Here is a 16,207-nt window from a genome sequence, read left to right as displayed (position 1 = left end):
TTGACACACCAACCAAGAATCCACCAGAAAGAGAGATTGTCTGTGTTTCACTGAAAAAAGATCCCAAATTGGGTTTTGGTAAGCTAATTTTGCCCTCAGTGTGAATCAGACTTTGTAAAGTGAGTCAGTAGGGTGTCAATCTATATTGTTCTTATTGAAGGTGATTTTTCCCTCTCACAACGTCTGGTTTTGTTGCAGGGTTTGTTATAGTGGGAGAGGACAGCACAGGAAAACTTGACCTGGGAATCTTTATTGCCTCTATTGTGCCTGATGGGCCTGCAGACAAAGATGGACGAATCAAACCTGGTACAAAAAAATGACCACAGAGCAGGAACTAAACACCATCCCCAAAAAACTAACTGCACTTTGTTGCTTTTCCAGGTGGGCGTCTCATCTCCTTAAACAAGACCAGTTTGGAAGGCGTGACCTTCAGCGACGCTGCCGCCATCCTCCAGAGCAGCCCAGACGAAGTGGAGCTCATCGTGTCCCAGCCTAAACGTAAGCGCTCTGCTTCATGACAAACTGAGCAGCAGCAAGTACGACCCACGTGTGTACAAAGGTCTGATGCTCAACGTTTTCCCATCAGAGTCTCTGAAGGACAGACAGCGCTCTCTGAGTCAAAGTACTCTTGGATTATCAATGGAGAAGAGCTTCGGATCACAGACCACCTTGAGTGGCATTGAGTTCCGTCCTGCTGTGGAGGAGCTGGAGGAGGCCATCACACTGTCCAACATGGCAACACCAAAACAAAAGAGGAAGCTCCACATTCCTGTTGTCAGAATACAGGATGCCCAGGTAGGAGCCGGCGTAATTGACTTTGCTTCCATGGAACAAGTATCACAATTAGCTCTGGGCTATCACTGTTAAACTGGTTAAGCTCTCATTTTAATAGGATCAAGTTTGTCGTCATCCAGCGTCATCAGAAGTAATCAGAAAAACAGACTTTAACGGATATACTGTTCAAAAGTTTGCCTTATTTGTTCTTTTAAATGTACATTTCTGGAGAAACATAACTTATGTGTCTTTCAGGATGTGCGTCCGAGATCCCCGTCCATCTTAAGCCTTAAAACAGGAGAGAGGTTTACAGTGGAGCTCAGGAAGAGCAGTGGTAGCCTTGGAATCAGCGTTGCTGTGAGTGAAAAATGATACTCAAATGTGAGCAGATTTGAATTAAAGTTGTTCCAAAACATTACTGACCTCACTACCTTACTCCCCGTCAAACCGCTTTAAAGTACTTAGTGGGAATGTCCTTCACGTAGTAAATAAGTTCAGACAGAAAGTTGATCTGTAAGAGAGGCTGGGATTATCTGATACTGTCTCATCGTAACATCTGTTTCCTAAAGGGTGGAATAAACACTGGCGTGCGATATGGAGGGATTTATATCAAGAGCCTGGTGCCAAGAGGTGCTGCTGAACAGGACGGGCGCATTCAGATCGGTAATTATTCCATTTATAGTTTAAAATATTAACAATAAAATGTACAAAAAAAGAAATACATTTGTCATGTTTGAGTTTGTTACATTTTTTTATCTCGATTAACAATTTTTAATACACTTTCACTGTGTAATACTTAATAAGTTTTCTTTATTATTATTTTTTCTTAGTTTAAGTTTAATATTTTACCTTAAAAATAAAAACTGAAAACATCTGAAGTAGCTCACCTGGCATAAATGTAATTAAAGCTCTATCTTTGCTTCCTACAATTTAAATCATTGTAATGCCTTCAAATCCAACAGCTCCTTTGCTTAAAAAAGGATTTTGTTTTTTTGTAATAAAATTTCATTTTTATGGAAAGCAAAACATAAAGTATTGAAACTTTCATAAAGAAGATGCAAAGCAAAACAACCTGTTTTAATGGAGGATGATATCTTTTCAATTCAACTGAACCCAAAGAAAAAGAGAAATAGTTATCTTCCGTGAACATGGATTTTAGAGATATGTTTTTGGAACAATGTTTTCCAAACCTCTCTGGGGATCATGGGGCTGCTGGAGCCTATCCCAGCTACCATTGGGTGAAAACAGATTACACTCTGGACAGGTAGCCAGTACTTGACAGGTTGCTTGATTTTGTATATGTGGAGTTATTTAAAGTTTATATTGGGTGTGCCATTGTAGGTTTTAGTCAAAGCTCAGTGGGAATAAATTAAAGCACTCAGAGTTTAAATCTGTTAATCTGGCCAATGTCAAAAGATTGATGTTTAAATTGTAAAAATGTAACTCACACAAAATTAAACATCGAAGAGACTTCTCCAACTCATAACAAAATGTATTTCTGCAAATAAATGGATTCGGATTAAAAATATAGAGAATAATGTTTGACACCTTCTGAGATTTTTTGGTACAGAAGAAAACCCTTTTCCTTTTCTGAATACCACACTGTTTCACTGTGCCTGCTTGGTTTGCGGATCAGTGAGCATCAATGAATGACTAGGATTTGATGCCCATCATACAGCCAAACACACACACACGTGTACATAATGCTGTTTTTAATGATGGCGAGATGTGTATCTGACAGGTGACAGACTGCTGGAGGTTGATGGGTCCAACCTGAGGGGAGTGACTCACCAACAAGCTGTCGAGTGCCTGAAGAGGACCGGGGAGGTATGCACACAAACATGCAGCACTCATTTACGGAAGCTGATCCTTGCAAACTGTATAAACAGAACCTCAAGAAACTAAAAAGACTCTTGTTTTTTTTAAGTCTTGTAAGAAAAATGATCTTTAAAAGAGACATTTTTAATAGCAAATTATTCTTGTTTTAGGAAGACATGTTTCAGTAACTTAAATTTATCTCTTAAAAAGTAATGGTAAGACAATTTTCTACCTAATTGGCAGATTTTTTTTCTTCTTGTGTAAAGAACATTTGCCAGTGCATGTAATGAAAAACAGGAATTATCTTAAACAATCTTAAAGACCCACTCCAATGAAAATTGTGTTTTGTTGTTCTAGCATGTTATTTTGGCATTTTTCTTTAAATGGAGGGCAATTATAAAGGGAAAAAATATGCTTAAAATGCATTTTTGAGTATTTCTTCATTCAAACTGTCGTGAATTAGGAAAAAATGTACAACTTAATTTTCCTTGTCTGAGCTGGAATCTGCTCAAAACCGTACAGCTGGGTAGCTCTGATATTGTTCATTATTTTTGTGGCATCAGCAAGGTAAAATTGGGGTATGAGGGGCTTTAAGCTATCAGGAGTGCATGTAAACATAGAGCTCGTGTCAACAGGTGGGGCGGGGTTACACCTTGGCAATGGTCTTACCCCCAACTCATAGGTGAATTCTGGCACTCTGCAGAAACTATATGTCCAAGGTTTTTTTTTTTTTCTTTTGGCTTAAAAAAGCATAATCATGATTAAAATACTACTTGGAACACTTTCAAAACATGACTGGAGTGGGTCTTTAAGATTAAAAAGGAACCATAACTTGTTCTCAATATTTAGGACATTTTATTGACACTGCTGTTATTCTGTGCTACATTTTAAAGACCAAATGTATGTTTGTTCATCTGTTTCAAAGGTGGTGAACCTGCTGTTGGAGAGGGAGCCCACACTAGTCTTTGAGCCCAGATCTGACTCACCCTGCCCTGTCTTGGTCCACAGTCCATCACACATGCAGCCCCCCAGGACTGAAGCCTCCATGGAAACGACCTTGAGTAGTCGAGCCAGGGACTACAGCTTTGTCACTGATGGTGAGAAGGGGGGAGGAAGGGACACATGCAGTCCCCCAGAAAAAAATAAATAAAAACAGCCATATACACACTGACACACACACAGCCCAGAGGTGACTGTGAGTCATCTGACAGCTACATTGTGCTAGCTGTCAGAGTAATCCAGGACTGATGCTGCCTTAGTCCCTCCAGACTGCATGCGCTGAAACCTTGAAGCTGCCTTTTTCCTGGCTGGACTTTGTTAAAAAGACAACTCCTCATCCCTGCAGATCCTCTCTTCCTTTCCAAGTAGAAAAAAAAACATACATCTGTTTAAAAGATTATATAGAAGATCTAATTCTGGGTGAGAATGTTAAATACTTTTTCATCTCAAATGCTACATTGTGACTAAAAGAACAAATGGAGCATTACACAACACAGTGGTAATCCTTTCAAATTACTTTTGATGTCTTGGCTTTCCTAGATAACACTCATGAAGTTGTCCTGAAGAAAAGCCTGTCTGGTCTCGGCTTCAGCTTCTACATCTCACAGCTGTGTTCGGGAGCAGACCGCTGCAGCGTGGTCCGCATCAAACGTCTGTTCCCGGGTCAGCCCGCTCAGGAAAGTGGCCTCCTGCGAGAGGGAGACGTTATTCTGGCCGTCAACAATGAACGGGTCAAAGATCTCTCCTACCAGGTTAGTTAGAAAGGAAATTCCAACGATTTGTAAAAGAAAAATACTATTCGTTTGTTTTAAAAATTAAAATACGGCAATAGAAATATATTTTTTATGCTCTAAAAGTATCTTTACAGGGTATAAAGTCTTAAAAGTCCATGGAAGAACAGTAGGTCGTTTAGGCTGGATGACGGATTATAAAACTCCATTGACCCTGTTCTCTCTTAAGAACTTTGCCATGTCATTGGTCCACTAATCTTTTAATCTGACATTTCTAAAAACGGACTGCTTGTTGTGTTGCAGCGTTTGTACCATTTAATCTGTTTTGAGGTGCCAAAGAGTGGCAGTGCATTAGCATCAGAGGCGGTGGTGCCTTAAAACAAAAATTCATGAATAATTTCTGTTCCAGAGAGTTTTGTTCCTGCTCCGCGGAGCTCCATCTACAGTTCATCTGCTGATCTGTCGACCCGTTGCTGGAGTGCTGTGCGATGTCGATGATAACACATTGGTAGGTTCATCTACACTGAATTGGTCAATCTCTTTGATCAGAAATCCTTATTCTTTTGTTTGAAACTCTAGAGTCTTGCATCTGTGCGCGGGGTTCGATCCCGCTCTCTGGACATCCGGCTTGGTGAGGACTACAGCCGGTTCCTGAAGTCTCCAGATGATAACATTGGACCTGCCCAAATTGTTCCCCCCGTCAAGGACGAGGATCTGACCACTGAGAAAAACCTGGAGTTTCCTCCTCCTCCTCCTCCTTTTCCTTCTCCACCTCCAGAGAGCCACCAAAGTTTTAGCAGTGAAGCTCAAGCCAATAAAACGTTCCCATCGCCTCCTCGAACGCCACCTTCACCTACATCACCACCATCTCCTCCATCGCCAGTCTCCCCAGCCTCGCCGGCTTCACCTGCCTCACCTTCTTTACCCTCCTCACCTGTGTCTGCATCTCCACCGGCTCCAACGGAGCAACAGTTGACTTCTGGGACGCAAAGGACCCAAAGTGACGAGGAAGCTGAAAGACGGAACAAGGCGGAGGTGGAGGAGGCTGCAACAACACTGAGCACCACAGTAATGCTTATGGATATTTCCCCCAAGACAGGCTCCAAACCTTTGTACACCAGGTAACATAGAAGAGCTCTATTAACTTGAGGAAAAAACGTTCTGTCTTGATAAACGTTTTCTGTCATTTGCAGTGGCGTCAGAGAGGAGGCAGATGGAAGTGTGACCTACTGCCTTATGGGGAATGGACTGACCATCATGGAGGATGAGGAGTACCTGACCATCAGCTCCACACTGGAGCCTCCTCACAACGTTCCCACCAACATCACACCAGAAAGCAACCTCTCAGACCTCAGCTCACAGATCCCTCGTGCTTTTCAGAACCCGAACCTCAGCCCCCACATTACTGCCTCACCCCTCAGCTTCTCAACTGACACCCCCACCACCTGCTCGCTGTCTCACCCGTCTCAGCCCCTCACCACACAACCTCCAAAAGCCAAGGACCATCCCATCCAACAGGGGCTTCTTCCGAGCCAATATAAAGCTGCTTCCAAAAACATCAGGCCCACCGTACCCCCACCTCAGCCACCGCCGACCCCCATCACAGCCCAGATTATTGCCTCTGTGCCTCCCTGTGCCGGTACGCCTGCACCAATGCTGCTGTCCGCAGCACCGCTGTCTCCCGGGCTGATCCAGCCGAGAGAGGAACCAGAGAGGAGAAGAAGGGAATACAAGGATGATAATGAGGAGGAACTGGACGAAGAGGAGGAGGAGAGTCGGAGAAAGGTTCTTGTTCCCATTTTGCCTGATGCTCAAATGTTTTATAAGCTATTTATATCATAAATGGTCATTTATAATGTAGAATTAGACGATTTTTTTTCCCAAAAATTTTGGCAGGTTTTTTTTTTTCCAGATCCATTATATTTTAAAAAATCCACTCTGATTGAATTGAATTAAAAAACTGATAGAAATGTGATGTACATTACTGCATTGCCTGCATGTAGTTTAAGTGCTTCCAAGGCAGAATGTTGTTAATGGATGAACATATTAATCTAAAACTAACTATAATCCTAATCCTTCCTCAGGGTTTATGCCCCTGAGAAAAGTTTGATTTTCTTCATATATGTCCTCCGTCATGCCACAAGAACATGTTAAAAACACCAAAAACACAATTTTCATCGGAGTGGGACTCTAATAATATGGTTTTTTTTTTTGCTTAATTGTCCAGTCGAATGTAACTTATATGTAAATGTTTACCCCTAAAACAGTCAGAATGAGTTTAGTTTCATTCTTTGTACTTTTTCCTAACTTTTTTCTGACTGAAAACTTCCTGGAATTTTAAACTAGCCTATATCCTGCCCTCCTGAAGGATATTTAGTCAACATATCTATTTTATTTAAGACCATGTCTGTGAACACAGTTCAGAAAAAGTTTTTAAAAAGTAAAAACATGATATTGAGAGGATACTTTTTTGTTAATTTTAAAACATGTTGAGATGCACATTCAATACTGTCTTCTCTGCTAGGGCATTGTAAAAGAGTTTGAACTTTCCGTGGTTTTGACCAAGTCCAGAAGTGGAAGTTTTGGTTTTACGATCACTCGGAGCAAACTGGACAACTGCTACTACATACAAGAAATACTGGACAACCCAGCCAAGGCAGACGGACGCCTCAGGGCAGGAGACCGGCTCGTCACAGTAATACCTGCACTCACACTTAAAAAAAAACTCTTGCTTTTGCAGTTGTTTTTGTGCTGTCTTGTCATTCCTCCTTTGTCATTTTCTCCCAGGTAAATGGCCATAATGTCACAAGTGTGACAGATGATGTTGCCATGACGATTCTCAGGTCATCTCCAAGAAGATTGAGCATGACTTTGGGGAGAGCTGTTAGCAACCTGGTGGCGCCGCCTCCCTGCGACAGCCTGCCTGATGTTGTCCTCCACAAAACGCCTTCAGGACAGCTGGGTAGAACTCAATGAGCAGTTTTACAGACACGCCATCGACTCTGCACATTCATCTATAAAATTTATTCCGGTGTGTGTCCTCTGCAGGAATAAAACTGACAGGTGGCATAGGCAGCAAATGGCAGGGAATCTACTGTTTGGAGGTGGTGCCAGGCTCTCCAGCCAGCGAGGAGGGCAGTGTCCAACCCAACGACAAAATCCTGTACATCTGCGGCAGGTGCACCCTGGGCATGACCTTAGAGGATGCAGTCAAAGCCTGTGAGATTGCCCCTCGAAAAGTCAAACTGAAAGTCATCAGGCACGTGCCCTTTCAGATTAAAAGAGGCTGACATGGTGGTTGTTGTTTCTGAATGTTTTCCTTTTTTTTTTTTCTTTCTCACAGAGAGGAACAGCCCGTAACTCCTAAGGCTAAGTGGAACGGTAAGATTCAGCAGCTCACTTAGATGGCCCATGGATTGGTTGATACCATTGACTGTTTATGAGAACTGGACTGAGGGACTCCTCCTCCTTGTGTCCCAAACAGAAAGTGCTCACTGGTTCCAAGAAGTCAAAATCTCATAAACTTCTATTGAAAAACAAACAACTATTATTTGATAATTATTTTTGTCAAAATAGCTACCGGTACTATATTTTTACTTTTTAGTATTATTTTTTTAAAATATTTTTTCTTTATTTTGAGTTATAAACTGGCCAATCAGATGCCTCAATATAAGTAGGTGGTGCCTTTTGGCCCCACATTTTATTGACACATTCTGTGTAGCCCACTTTCAAATGTTAGGGGTGTGGACTTCCAACAAGCTGACTCCTGATTGGCAAGAATTGTTGACATAAAATTAAATTAATTAATTACCATCAAACTAACTTAGACTAATTGCAGCTTATTGGAGTGGTGGTAGAGATGTAGAATAGGGGTGTGCCAAAATATCGATATTGCGATATATCGCGATATTTAGTCCTGCGATCGATTCTCGATGGGTTCTCACCAAGTATCGATATTATATTTTCATTTAAAGAGGCTGTAGCGCTGAGCGTCTGAGTCACGCGCCGGAACTATGGGCGCACGCTGCGTCGGACTTTTAATAGCGATGCACGCGCTCATTCGGGAGAAGCACCGGTGAGATACAGGCTCTGTAGCGCGTGTGTGAAGCATGCCTACCTGTCAGCATTTATCCTCCATCTGTAGGAGATCCACCCGGTAAGAAGTGACTTTGTCTGAGCGCTAGAATGTCAGCGATCTCTTACTTTCTGTTTGCTATGGGAACTGAGCGCGTGCTTCGCAGTTGTCTGTGTACGCTTCAAGGAGCGTCGGAATTTTCGCTTTCATGCACTTCAATGTTTAACCTGCTGCTGTACGGTGTAACTTTGATAAATTTATAATGTGACGTTTTCAAACAATGTAATTACTTGTTGCTAATGTTAATTTTAAAGTAATTCTTAAATAAAAAAGCAGGATTTGATGTATGAACTTAAATTTAAATGTAATTAAACTAAAGTACATGAATTCACTGTAAAATTAGGGAGAATGCTAATTAATTGAAGCACTTAAAATTATATTTATTGCCATTATTATGTGTGTTTTAAGGTTTTTACCTATTGACTGCTGACTGACCAAATGGAAAAATGATAAAAATTGGAAAAATAATCTCAAGTAACAGTCTGAGTAAATCAGCCTTTATTTTTGGATGCTCAGCCCTTTTCAAGTGAGAGAAAAGTGCACAAAAAATTAGGTCAATTTTGAGAGAGGCTGTAAAACATTATATTCATCATCCTTTGGTGTGACGTTCTTTTGGAGGTAGATAGCTGTCACTACTTGACTTATTTAATATTTGTTCTGTTTACAACAATTCTGCACTAAGTAGTGTCACTGCTGATCATGTTTACTATTGTTAACATTGAATCTGACAGATAATTCCAATTCAGTTGTTGTCAATGTTTGTCAAAGACATAGTTTTACTGATTTCAGCAATTTTGCACAAAAGTGTCTATAATTTGTTGCACAAAATAAGAAAAGTTGTTTAGTATTATTGTGTTTAAGGTAAAAAAGATAAATGGGGATATATTTCCCCCAAAAACATGTTCTATATAATGGTAGTTATTAGAGAGGATTTTTACCAATTATCGCAGTATCGCAATATTATCGATATCGTGAGCCATGTATCGCGTATCGTATCGTATCATGAGGTACCCAGTGATTCCCAGCCCTAATGTAGAACAGTCGACCTCTAATCAGAAAATTGCTGCTTCATGCCCTACTCAAGTGTCAAATTGTCCTTGGGCAAGACACTAAACCCCACACTGAATGAGAGTGTGACTCTAAAGCACTTAAAGCCTTCTGAGTAGGTAGTAAAGCTCTACATAAGTACACGCTATTTACCTTTTTTTTTACTGTTTTATTGACAATATTTGTCTTCTTTGGCTGCATCCATGTCACAAAAAATGGCAACTGAAGTGATTTAATTGTATTGCAACCAGACATCGTTTCAGTAGTGACACCACACTCACTAGGTCCAGTTATCTTATACAGTCAGTGGTTGATACCCCACGCATCATTGAATTGCCTAGAAACCAAACATGTCTGTACTGGTCTGAACAGGGATAACTACACTTTAATGAAGCATGGAACCAAGGGAACTACTTGTCTTTCTCTTTAGTTGTCACGCTAAACAATTGTTTTCTTGTATAATTGATCAGATAAACAAGTGTTTTTCTTTAGTAGGCCTGTTTGACTGGAAAAGAGACAGGAAGTTTTTTGCTCGTTTTGAAGAGCCTGTCCCTCCAGAGAGAGAGTTTCCCACTGAAGATAGTGAGTCTTTTCTTCCCTCAAACTCTACATCAGCATGTTCTATCAGTCTCATAACCGGTACCTTTCCACCCTTCCTCTTGTCGTCCCATTGTCCGGGTGAAGCCGGAGCTTGGTGCTGACAGAGGGGGCTGTGTGGGTGTGTGTGTGCATGCGTGTTTGTGTGTGTATGATCCCAGTGCTGACAGACAGATCCTGGGCTCTCACAGCAGGATTAATAATTAGCAAGCTTGTGGCCCTCCACTGGTGTATTGGACTGCAATGTCAAAGGCGTCTCACGTACACACACTGTCACAGGCAGTGGTCTATAGGGCAGGTAGCTCTGTTGCCTGGTGATGATAAAACATGGGACAGTGAGGACCTGCTTAGTGGATCAGTCTGAAATAAAATGGATGACGATGTAGCAGGTTAGTATGTGTGTGTGCTTTTTATTTTCTAAGTAATATGAAAATGTCCTTATAGTTTGAGTCAATAAAAGAAACCCAAACTCAAAGTAGCTTCACTTGTTTAGCTTTAAATAAGAGATGGTCAGAGCGGGATAATGGGTGCTTGAAGTTTTTCTCTTTGCAGGCAGATGCTTCATTAATAACCTTCTTGTTTTTCAGCTGAAGCTGCATCTAGGAGCACAAAGAAGTATCGATGCCTCTCTCTCGTCCAAGAGAAAGATGTAAGTTCATAATTAAAGCGCACTTTCTTTATATATTTTCTTTTGCTTAGCACAGGGCAACTTCTTAAGCACTAAAAGAGCCATTTGGACCACTTTTTTACTGACCAGTGAGAGCTGCAAGGTCAACATTTAGAAAAACAAACTATATTTTTGTGACCATTAAATCATTCATTTTTTAAAGTGTTGCTTTTAATCTTATGTATCATTTTTGACAGCAGCACATACAGGTTCCTTTCAAAATAAAAGTCATCCTTTGTCAAATAAGATTCCGCTGCAGTAGATTAGAGTTATACTTTAGGGTCTTTGCCTCTGAACAGGGACAAGACATACAATAAGAATATAAGTTAAAACACAATGTAATAATAAACTACTCCGACTGTAAATTGAACCTTTTACCATCACTTTGCTCAATTATTTGACATGTGCATTTGGCTCTGAATGCATCTTGATTTAGTGTAGTTTAAAAAAATGGATAGCTATTTTTGCTCATGTAAGAGCACGCCAGTTTCAAAATATAAAAATAAATGACAAAACCTAACTTGCAAACCAATTATTTATTCAAATTGTTAGCATTTTTCTCCACAACCAGAGTGCCACAATGGAGGAAAAAAGAGCCACATGTGGCTCCGGAGCCGCAGGTTCCAGAGCTGCTAGTTGTTTTTAGTTTAGGCTACAGTTGTGTTTATTTAGCTACAAACTGACTCATCCACTGAAACCAACTTAAATAAAGACACAGATGGGCTCTGAGAGCTCTTTTGTCTGTATGTGGTGCTTTCAAAAAGGCATTCTTTGTTGGATTCTATTTACCAAATATTTGTTTATGAATTATTCTCCTGCAGAGTTGCATCATGCAAGTGGAGTTCAAAAAACCAGAGGGTGGGGGCCTTGGCTTTGCTTTGGTGGGGGGAACCAATGGCAGCATGCTGAGAGTGAAAGAAATCTGCTCTGGTGGAGCAGCCGAGCAGGACGGACGACTAAAAGTGGGCGATATTCTTCTGGAGGTGACTAAACGTCTTATGATTTGGTAGATCTCCAGTCTGGAAAAAGAAGCCCATGGAAGTGTTGTTATCCATCCTAGGTGAATGGGGTCATTGTGTCTGGGCTGAGTCATGGGAAGGTGGTGGACATCTTGAGAAAGGCCGAGGGGGCCGTTCAACTCACCATCTGCAGGGATATCCTCCCACTCACCTACTCAGAGTCACCAACACCGCCCAACATGTCTGCTCACCCCGAAGTCTTTCAAACGGAGATCAAGACGTCCGTGTCCAGTCCTGATCCCTGCTGCACACCTGTCGCACTGAGCAGACCAGTCGAACGCCCCCCAGGTACATCTCCCCTTTGTTTTTTCATGTATTTGTTAATAAAAATCATTTTATAAAGTGCTGGTTGCTGTTCCAGAGCCAACCCCAGACCCAGTGCTTATCGAAGCAGAGGTCATCCTAACCCCACCCCCACCCCCTCCTCACAGGCTCACCGTAGTAACAGATGAAGCTTCAGTTGAAGAGGTAACCCCGACCATCATGCACACTCACGACCTCGCAGTCACAATCTGTCTTTATGTTGATTTCCACCAACACCTCTTTACTAACATGTACTAACATCTGGCTCATCCTGTGTGTTGCCTCCTCTGGCTGTGGAAAAGAAGAGTTGCAACAACACACCTTCTCATCAAGCTTGCTGCCCATCCCTCAATGTCACTGACATGTTGCATGGAGCCTCTGACAGGTATTAACACCTGAACTTTCCCTTCTGTTACCCGTGTCTTCTCCACCCCACAGTCCTTTCTCCTTTGTGTGCTGGAGTTCCACTTTCAACCACAAGGGGAAAGCAGAGAGCAATGAACTTTCCTCTCCAGGATTTTTACCTCAGTCACAAAATAACCTTCATCAATAAGATATGAAAATGAAAATGCAGAAATAAGTGCTTATTGTAAAATTTTGTTGCTGTTGATTACAAACAGCGAAATATATAAAATACGTAAAAATATAAAGGCAGGGCATAGAAAACACGTATAGAAACAAAATTATTTAAAAAAAATTAAAATATAAACGCATAAAAGAATATTTATTAATTTTGTTCTTTTTCATTACCACTTTATAGCATCAAAAATTCTATTTAAGTATGAATCACACATATTTAAACCAAGGTTATAATTTTCTTCAAGAAGCTAATATTAAGAATAAAAAAAAAACAAGATAAACATTAAGGAAAAAGGTCAATGAAGTCTCAGATATTCCTTTAACAACATGAACTGATGACCGTAGTCTGTTACATTTAAACTTAGCTGGGATGATTGGGGAAAAAACAAAGGAATTCACTGCTAAAGAAAGGACAAACATATTCACTTGTTTATTAAATTTGTTTTTATTATGTTTTAGCTTTTAATGTACAGCATCAATTTTAAAATGTGTTAAAGCGCTTTATTAATAAAATTGATGATGATGTAGTATTAATTAGTATTAAGGTGATCAGAAGGGAGTCCTTGTCCTTTAACACATCTGCAGAAGTTGTTATGATTCGTTTGTTTCCATTTATAGTAATGGAAGTAGTTTGTTATTTTAAAAAGATAGTTTTTTAAAGACTAAATTGTGAGAAGAAGAAGGAAGCTCTGTTTTCATGTTCAACACTGTGATCTCACCCCCGCCTCGCTGAATCCCACAGGACACAGATTGTGACCAAACTTTTGGATCAGTCTTGTAAAGACATCCACAAAGCTCAGTCAGATAGCTGGAGCAGCGAGGATGATGACGTGTTTGACGCAACATGCCAGGAAGTGTCTTCTTCACAAACAGGTATCCGGGAATTTATTTTGTGCACCAAACATTTTTTTTTTGTTTTGGAGTGAAGTTTGAGGTTTGCACTTTCTTCAGGTCCACCGCTGGTCACACAGGAGGAGCTGGCCAGCCTGGCACTCATCACACCTGCCAAGACCAGCCAGTATTCAGGTTCCAGGGTCAAAGCTCTCATCCAGATTCTGCAGCATCAGCTGGACCAGCAAGAACTGGTCAAAGAGTTCATGGTACGTCACCAAAAAATGAGTTCACTGTTTAAAGTCCCACTCCGATCATATTTTGACCTATTGTCAAAGTATTACCAGTGGTCTTTTAATTATGATTATGCCGTTTTTAGTTAAAAAATTATTTAAAAAAAATAATAATAAAACTGTGTTACTTTCTAGGACATAGTTTCTGAAGAGCGAGAGTAGTTCTTTAGAAATTCCCCTTTGAGTTGTGGGCGGGACCTTTCAAAATATATTTAAATATTTTAAACCATTTGATAATCCAACAACAGATCTGTACAATAGAAGCCAGTGTAGCTTTAATGCAGCGTGAGAAAAGACCACAACTGATAGCACTTTTGTTTTTCTTTGCAGGCCTTGGAGCATCTTAAACCTTCTGATGATTGTCTGGTGGGAAAAGCCCCTGAGAACAGAGAAAAGAACCGCTACAGAGACATTCTACCCTGTAAGGCTGCTTGTTTTACAAGAACAGAACTCAAAAAAAAAAAAAAAAAACCTAATTTCTTATTTGTGAGTTAGATCTATCAATGCATAGATATGCTGGCACTTTATGACTAATCTGCTAAAGCTGACACTATGTTCTTGAAGTCAAATTATTTGTTGTGAGTAATTACTCTAGTACTTTATCCTCCCATACAGTGGAAAAAAATAGCTGTAACCGCACTGACAGTGCATCTATTTTCCTGTCACCCAACTATGTGATGAAGAGGAGCCTTTTCATTTTCCAAGATTTATATATTTAATGAAATTACATTACAAGTTGTGTAATAATGAATAACATTGAGCAAATGGAAAGAAGTTTGGCAACCAGAAAAATCAAACATTTTTTTTCTCTTTAGTTGCATCTAAAGTTGAAGCTGTAAACATAAAATTTAAGGTATTTGATTGTTTTGCTCCTTCTTTTAAAAGATGATAAAACGCGTGTTGCACTTGGAGAGAACCAGGACTACATCAACGCAAGCTACATCCGCATGAAAGTTGGAGCAGAGGAGTTCTTTTACATCTCCTGCCAGGGGCCTCTGCCTTCCACGGTGCCCGCCTTCTGGCAAATGGTCTGGGAAAATAAATCGGACGTCATTGCCATGATGACCCAGGAGCTGGAACGGGGAAGGATCAAATGTCACAAGTACTGGCCTGAAAAGCAAGATGTGCCTTTGGACACGGGCAAGTACCGGCTCCACCTGGAGAACCAACAGTACCTGGAATACTTCCACATTAAAGTCATCCGCATTGTGGAGGCAGAGGTGACGAAGCAGTGCACTATTAGGATTTATTAATAAATGGTAAACGGACCTTCTACGTAAAACAGAAAATAGATTGTTTTGTCTTTTTAGACGGGCGAGACACACTTTGTTCATCACCTCAAGTTCACACACTGGCCTGACCACGGCGTGCCACACTGCTCTGAAGAGCTTGTGCGCTTCATCCGCTACATGAGAGCGCTGCATCACAGGGGGCCAATCACCGTCCACTGCAGCGCCGGCATCGGGCGCACGGGAGTCCTCATCTGCACTGACATCATCCTGAACCTCATTGAGAAAGACCTGAATGTAGGTGGAAGTTTTATTTATTTGTTTCATTTTTTTGTCTTAAAGGGCCTATATCATGCAAAATGAACTTTATGAGTGTATTATAATGTTAAAACATTTGCTGTGAAGCTGTATTTTGATCCGCTCACGCATCTCTGAGGGTTCCTCTAAAACCCTGCTCTCTGAGCACTAGCCCCTCCCACGAAAACCACCTGGTCCTTACATGGTGACATGAGAGAGTGGGGAACAGCCCCTTTCAGGAAGAGTCCGTCTCTGCCATCACCTCCCCCAAGCTAACACACACACTTTCTCTGCGGTGATTGACAAAACACTTTTGTTCTATGTGCACAAAATGAACATCCATATTTGCAAAAGTTTGGATATTGTTTGGTTTCGTTGTCGTAACGCAGACACGCTGTCGAGGCCGGCTCTAGGATGACATCATGAAAAGGAGCAAAAGGCGGAGCCTCATAGTTACTTTTGGGTAGGAAAATGAGCTAGTGAAAATAGCTCATATTTCATAAAAAAAATAATTCTTTAGTGCGTCAAGTTAAAATAATATAATGTAATATGATATAGTTTACTCAGAAGCTTTAGAATAGCATGATACAGGCCCCTTAATATAAAGCTAGTAAGGATGACAATGCATCTTAGTTCTTTCTTGTGAGAATTAAAAAATAAAATGCAAGAAGAAAAATCTTAACAGATCAAAAAAGTTGGACACAAGTTTTCCAAATTCACATATTTCTTTGCTTTGATTGTTGACAAATCTGTCTAAATGTTCCAAGCATCTCTGTCTGCCTGTCTTTAGATTAATGTGAGTGACATCGTGAAAGAAATGAGACTTCAGCGGCACGGTATGATACAAACTAAGGTGAGTGCACACAGAAAGGCCAATTCTGCAAGTTC

General features: G+C 40.7%; 1 protein-coding gene and 1 long non-coding RNA gene across 6 annotated transcripts in view; one reads left to right on the top strand and one right to left on the bottom strand.

Annotated features, from left to right (window-relative positions):
• Positions 1–16,207, top strand: part of ptpn20 (protein tyrosine phosphatase non-receptor type 20) — a 28,454-nt gene that overhangs the window by 10,387 nt on the left and 1,860 nt on the right. The window contains exons 19-46 of one of the 5 annotated variants that reach the window (XM_024296579.1): positions 1–78; positions 199–306; positions 382–498; positions 587–795; positions 1,030–1,131; positions 1,344–1,437; positions 2,516–2,601; positions 3,518–3,689; positions 4,132–4,343; positions 4,732–4,830; positions 4,902–5,443; positions 5,516–6,107; positions 6,847–7,017; positions 7,110–7,284; positions 7,371–7,581; positions 7,666–7,703; positions 10,000–10,086; positions 10,689–10,750; positions 11,590–11,751; positions 11,829–12,075; positions 12,149–12,255; positions 12,393–12,475; positions 13,412–13,542; positions 13,621–13,769; positions 14,124–14,214; positions 14,679–15,013; positions 15,104–15,319; positions 16,110–16,172. In XM_024296579.1, the coding sequence (XP_024152347.1) occupies positions 1–78; positions 199–306; positions 382–498; positions 587–795; positions 1,030–1,131; positions 1,344–1,437; positions 2,516–2,601; positions 3,518–3,689; positions 4,132–4,343; positions 4,732–4,830; positions 4,902–5,443; positions 5,516–6,107; positions 6,847–7,017; positions 7,110–7,284; positions 7,371–7,581; positions 7,666–7,703; positions 10,000–10,086; positions 10,689–10,750; positions 11,590–11,751; positions 11,829–12,075; positions 12,149–12,255; positions 12,393–12,475; positions 13,412–13,542; positions 13,621–13,769; positions 14,124–14,214; positions 14,679–15,013; positions 15,104–15,319; positions 16,110–16,172 (4,739 nt within the window). Of the gene's footprint in view, positions 79–198; positions 307–381; positions 499–586; positions 796–1,029; positions 1,132–1,343; positions 1,438–2,515; positions 2,602–3,517; positions 3,690–4,131; positions 4,344–4,731; positions 4,831–4,901; positions 5,444–5,515; positions 6,108–6,846; positions 7,018–7,109; positions 7,285–7,370; positions 7,582–7,665; positions 7,704–9,996; positions 10,087–10,688; positions 10,751–11,589; positions 11,752–11,828; positions 12,076–12,148; positions 12,256–12,392; positions 12,476–13,411; positions 13,543–13,620; positions 13,770–14,123; positions 14,215–14,678; positions 15,014–15,103; positions 15,320–16,109; positions 16,173–16,207 lie in introns of those variants that run through there. The other 4 variants (XM_024296578.1, XM_024296577.1, XM_024296580.1 and 1 more) reach the window with 4 other exon arrangements.
• LOC112161472 lies at positions 3,654–8,486 on the bottom strand. Its single transcript, XR_002921888.2, has 3 exons — positions 8,440–8,486; positions 4,109–4,280; positions 3,654–3,948 (listed from the first exon to the last, which is right to left on the bottom strand). It is a non-coding gene; the product is annotated as an uncharacterized LOC112161472 (long non-coding RNA).

Source organism: Oryzias melastigma, linkage group LG15, assembly GCF_002922805.2.
Source record: "Oryzias melastigma strain HK-1 linkage group LG15, ASM292280v2, whole genome shotgun sequence".
Classification (NCBI taxonomy): domain Eukaryota; kingdom Metazoa; phylum Chordata; class Actinopteri; order Beloniformes; family Adrianichthyidae; genus Oryzias; species Oryzias melastigma.
The sequence above is the reverse complement of the archived record's forward strand: the minus strand, read 5'-3'. Positions and strand labels throughout refer to the sequence as shown.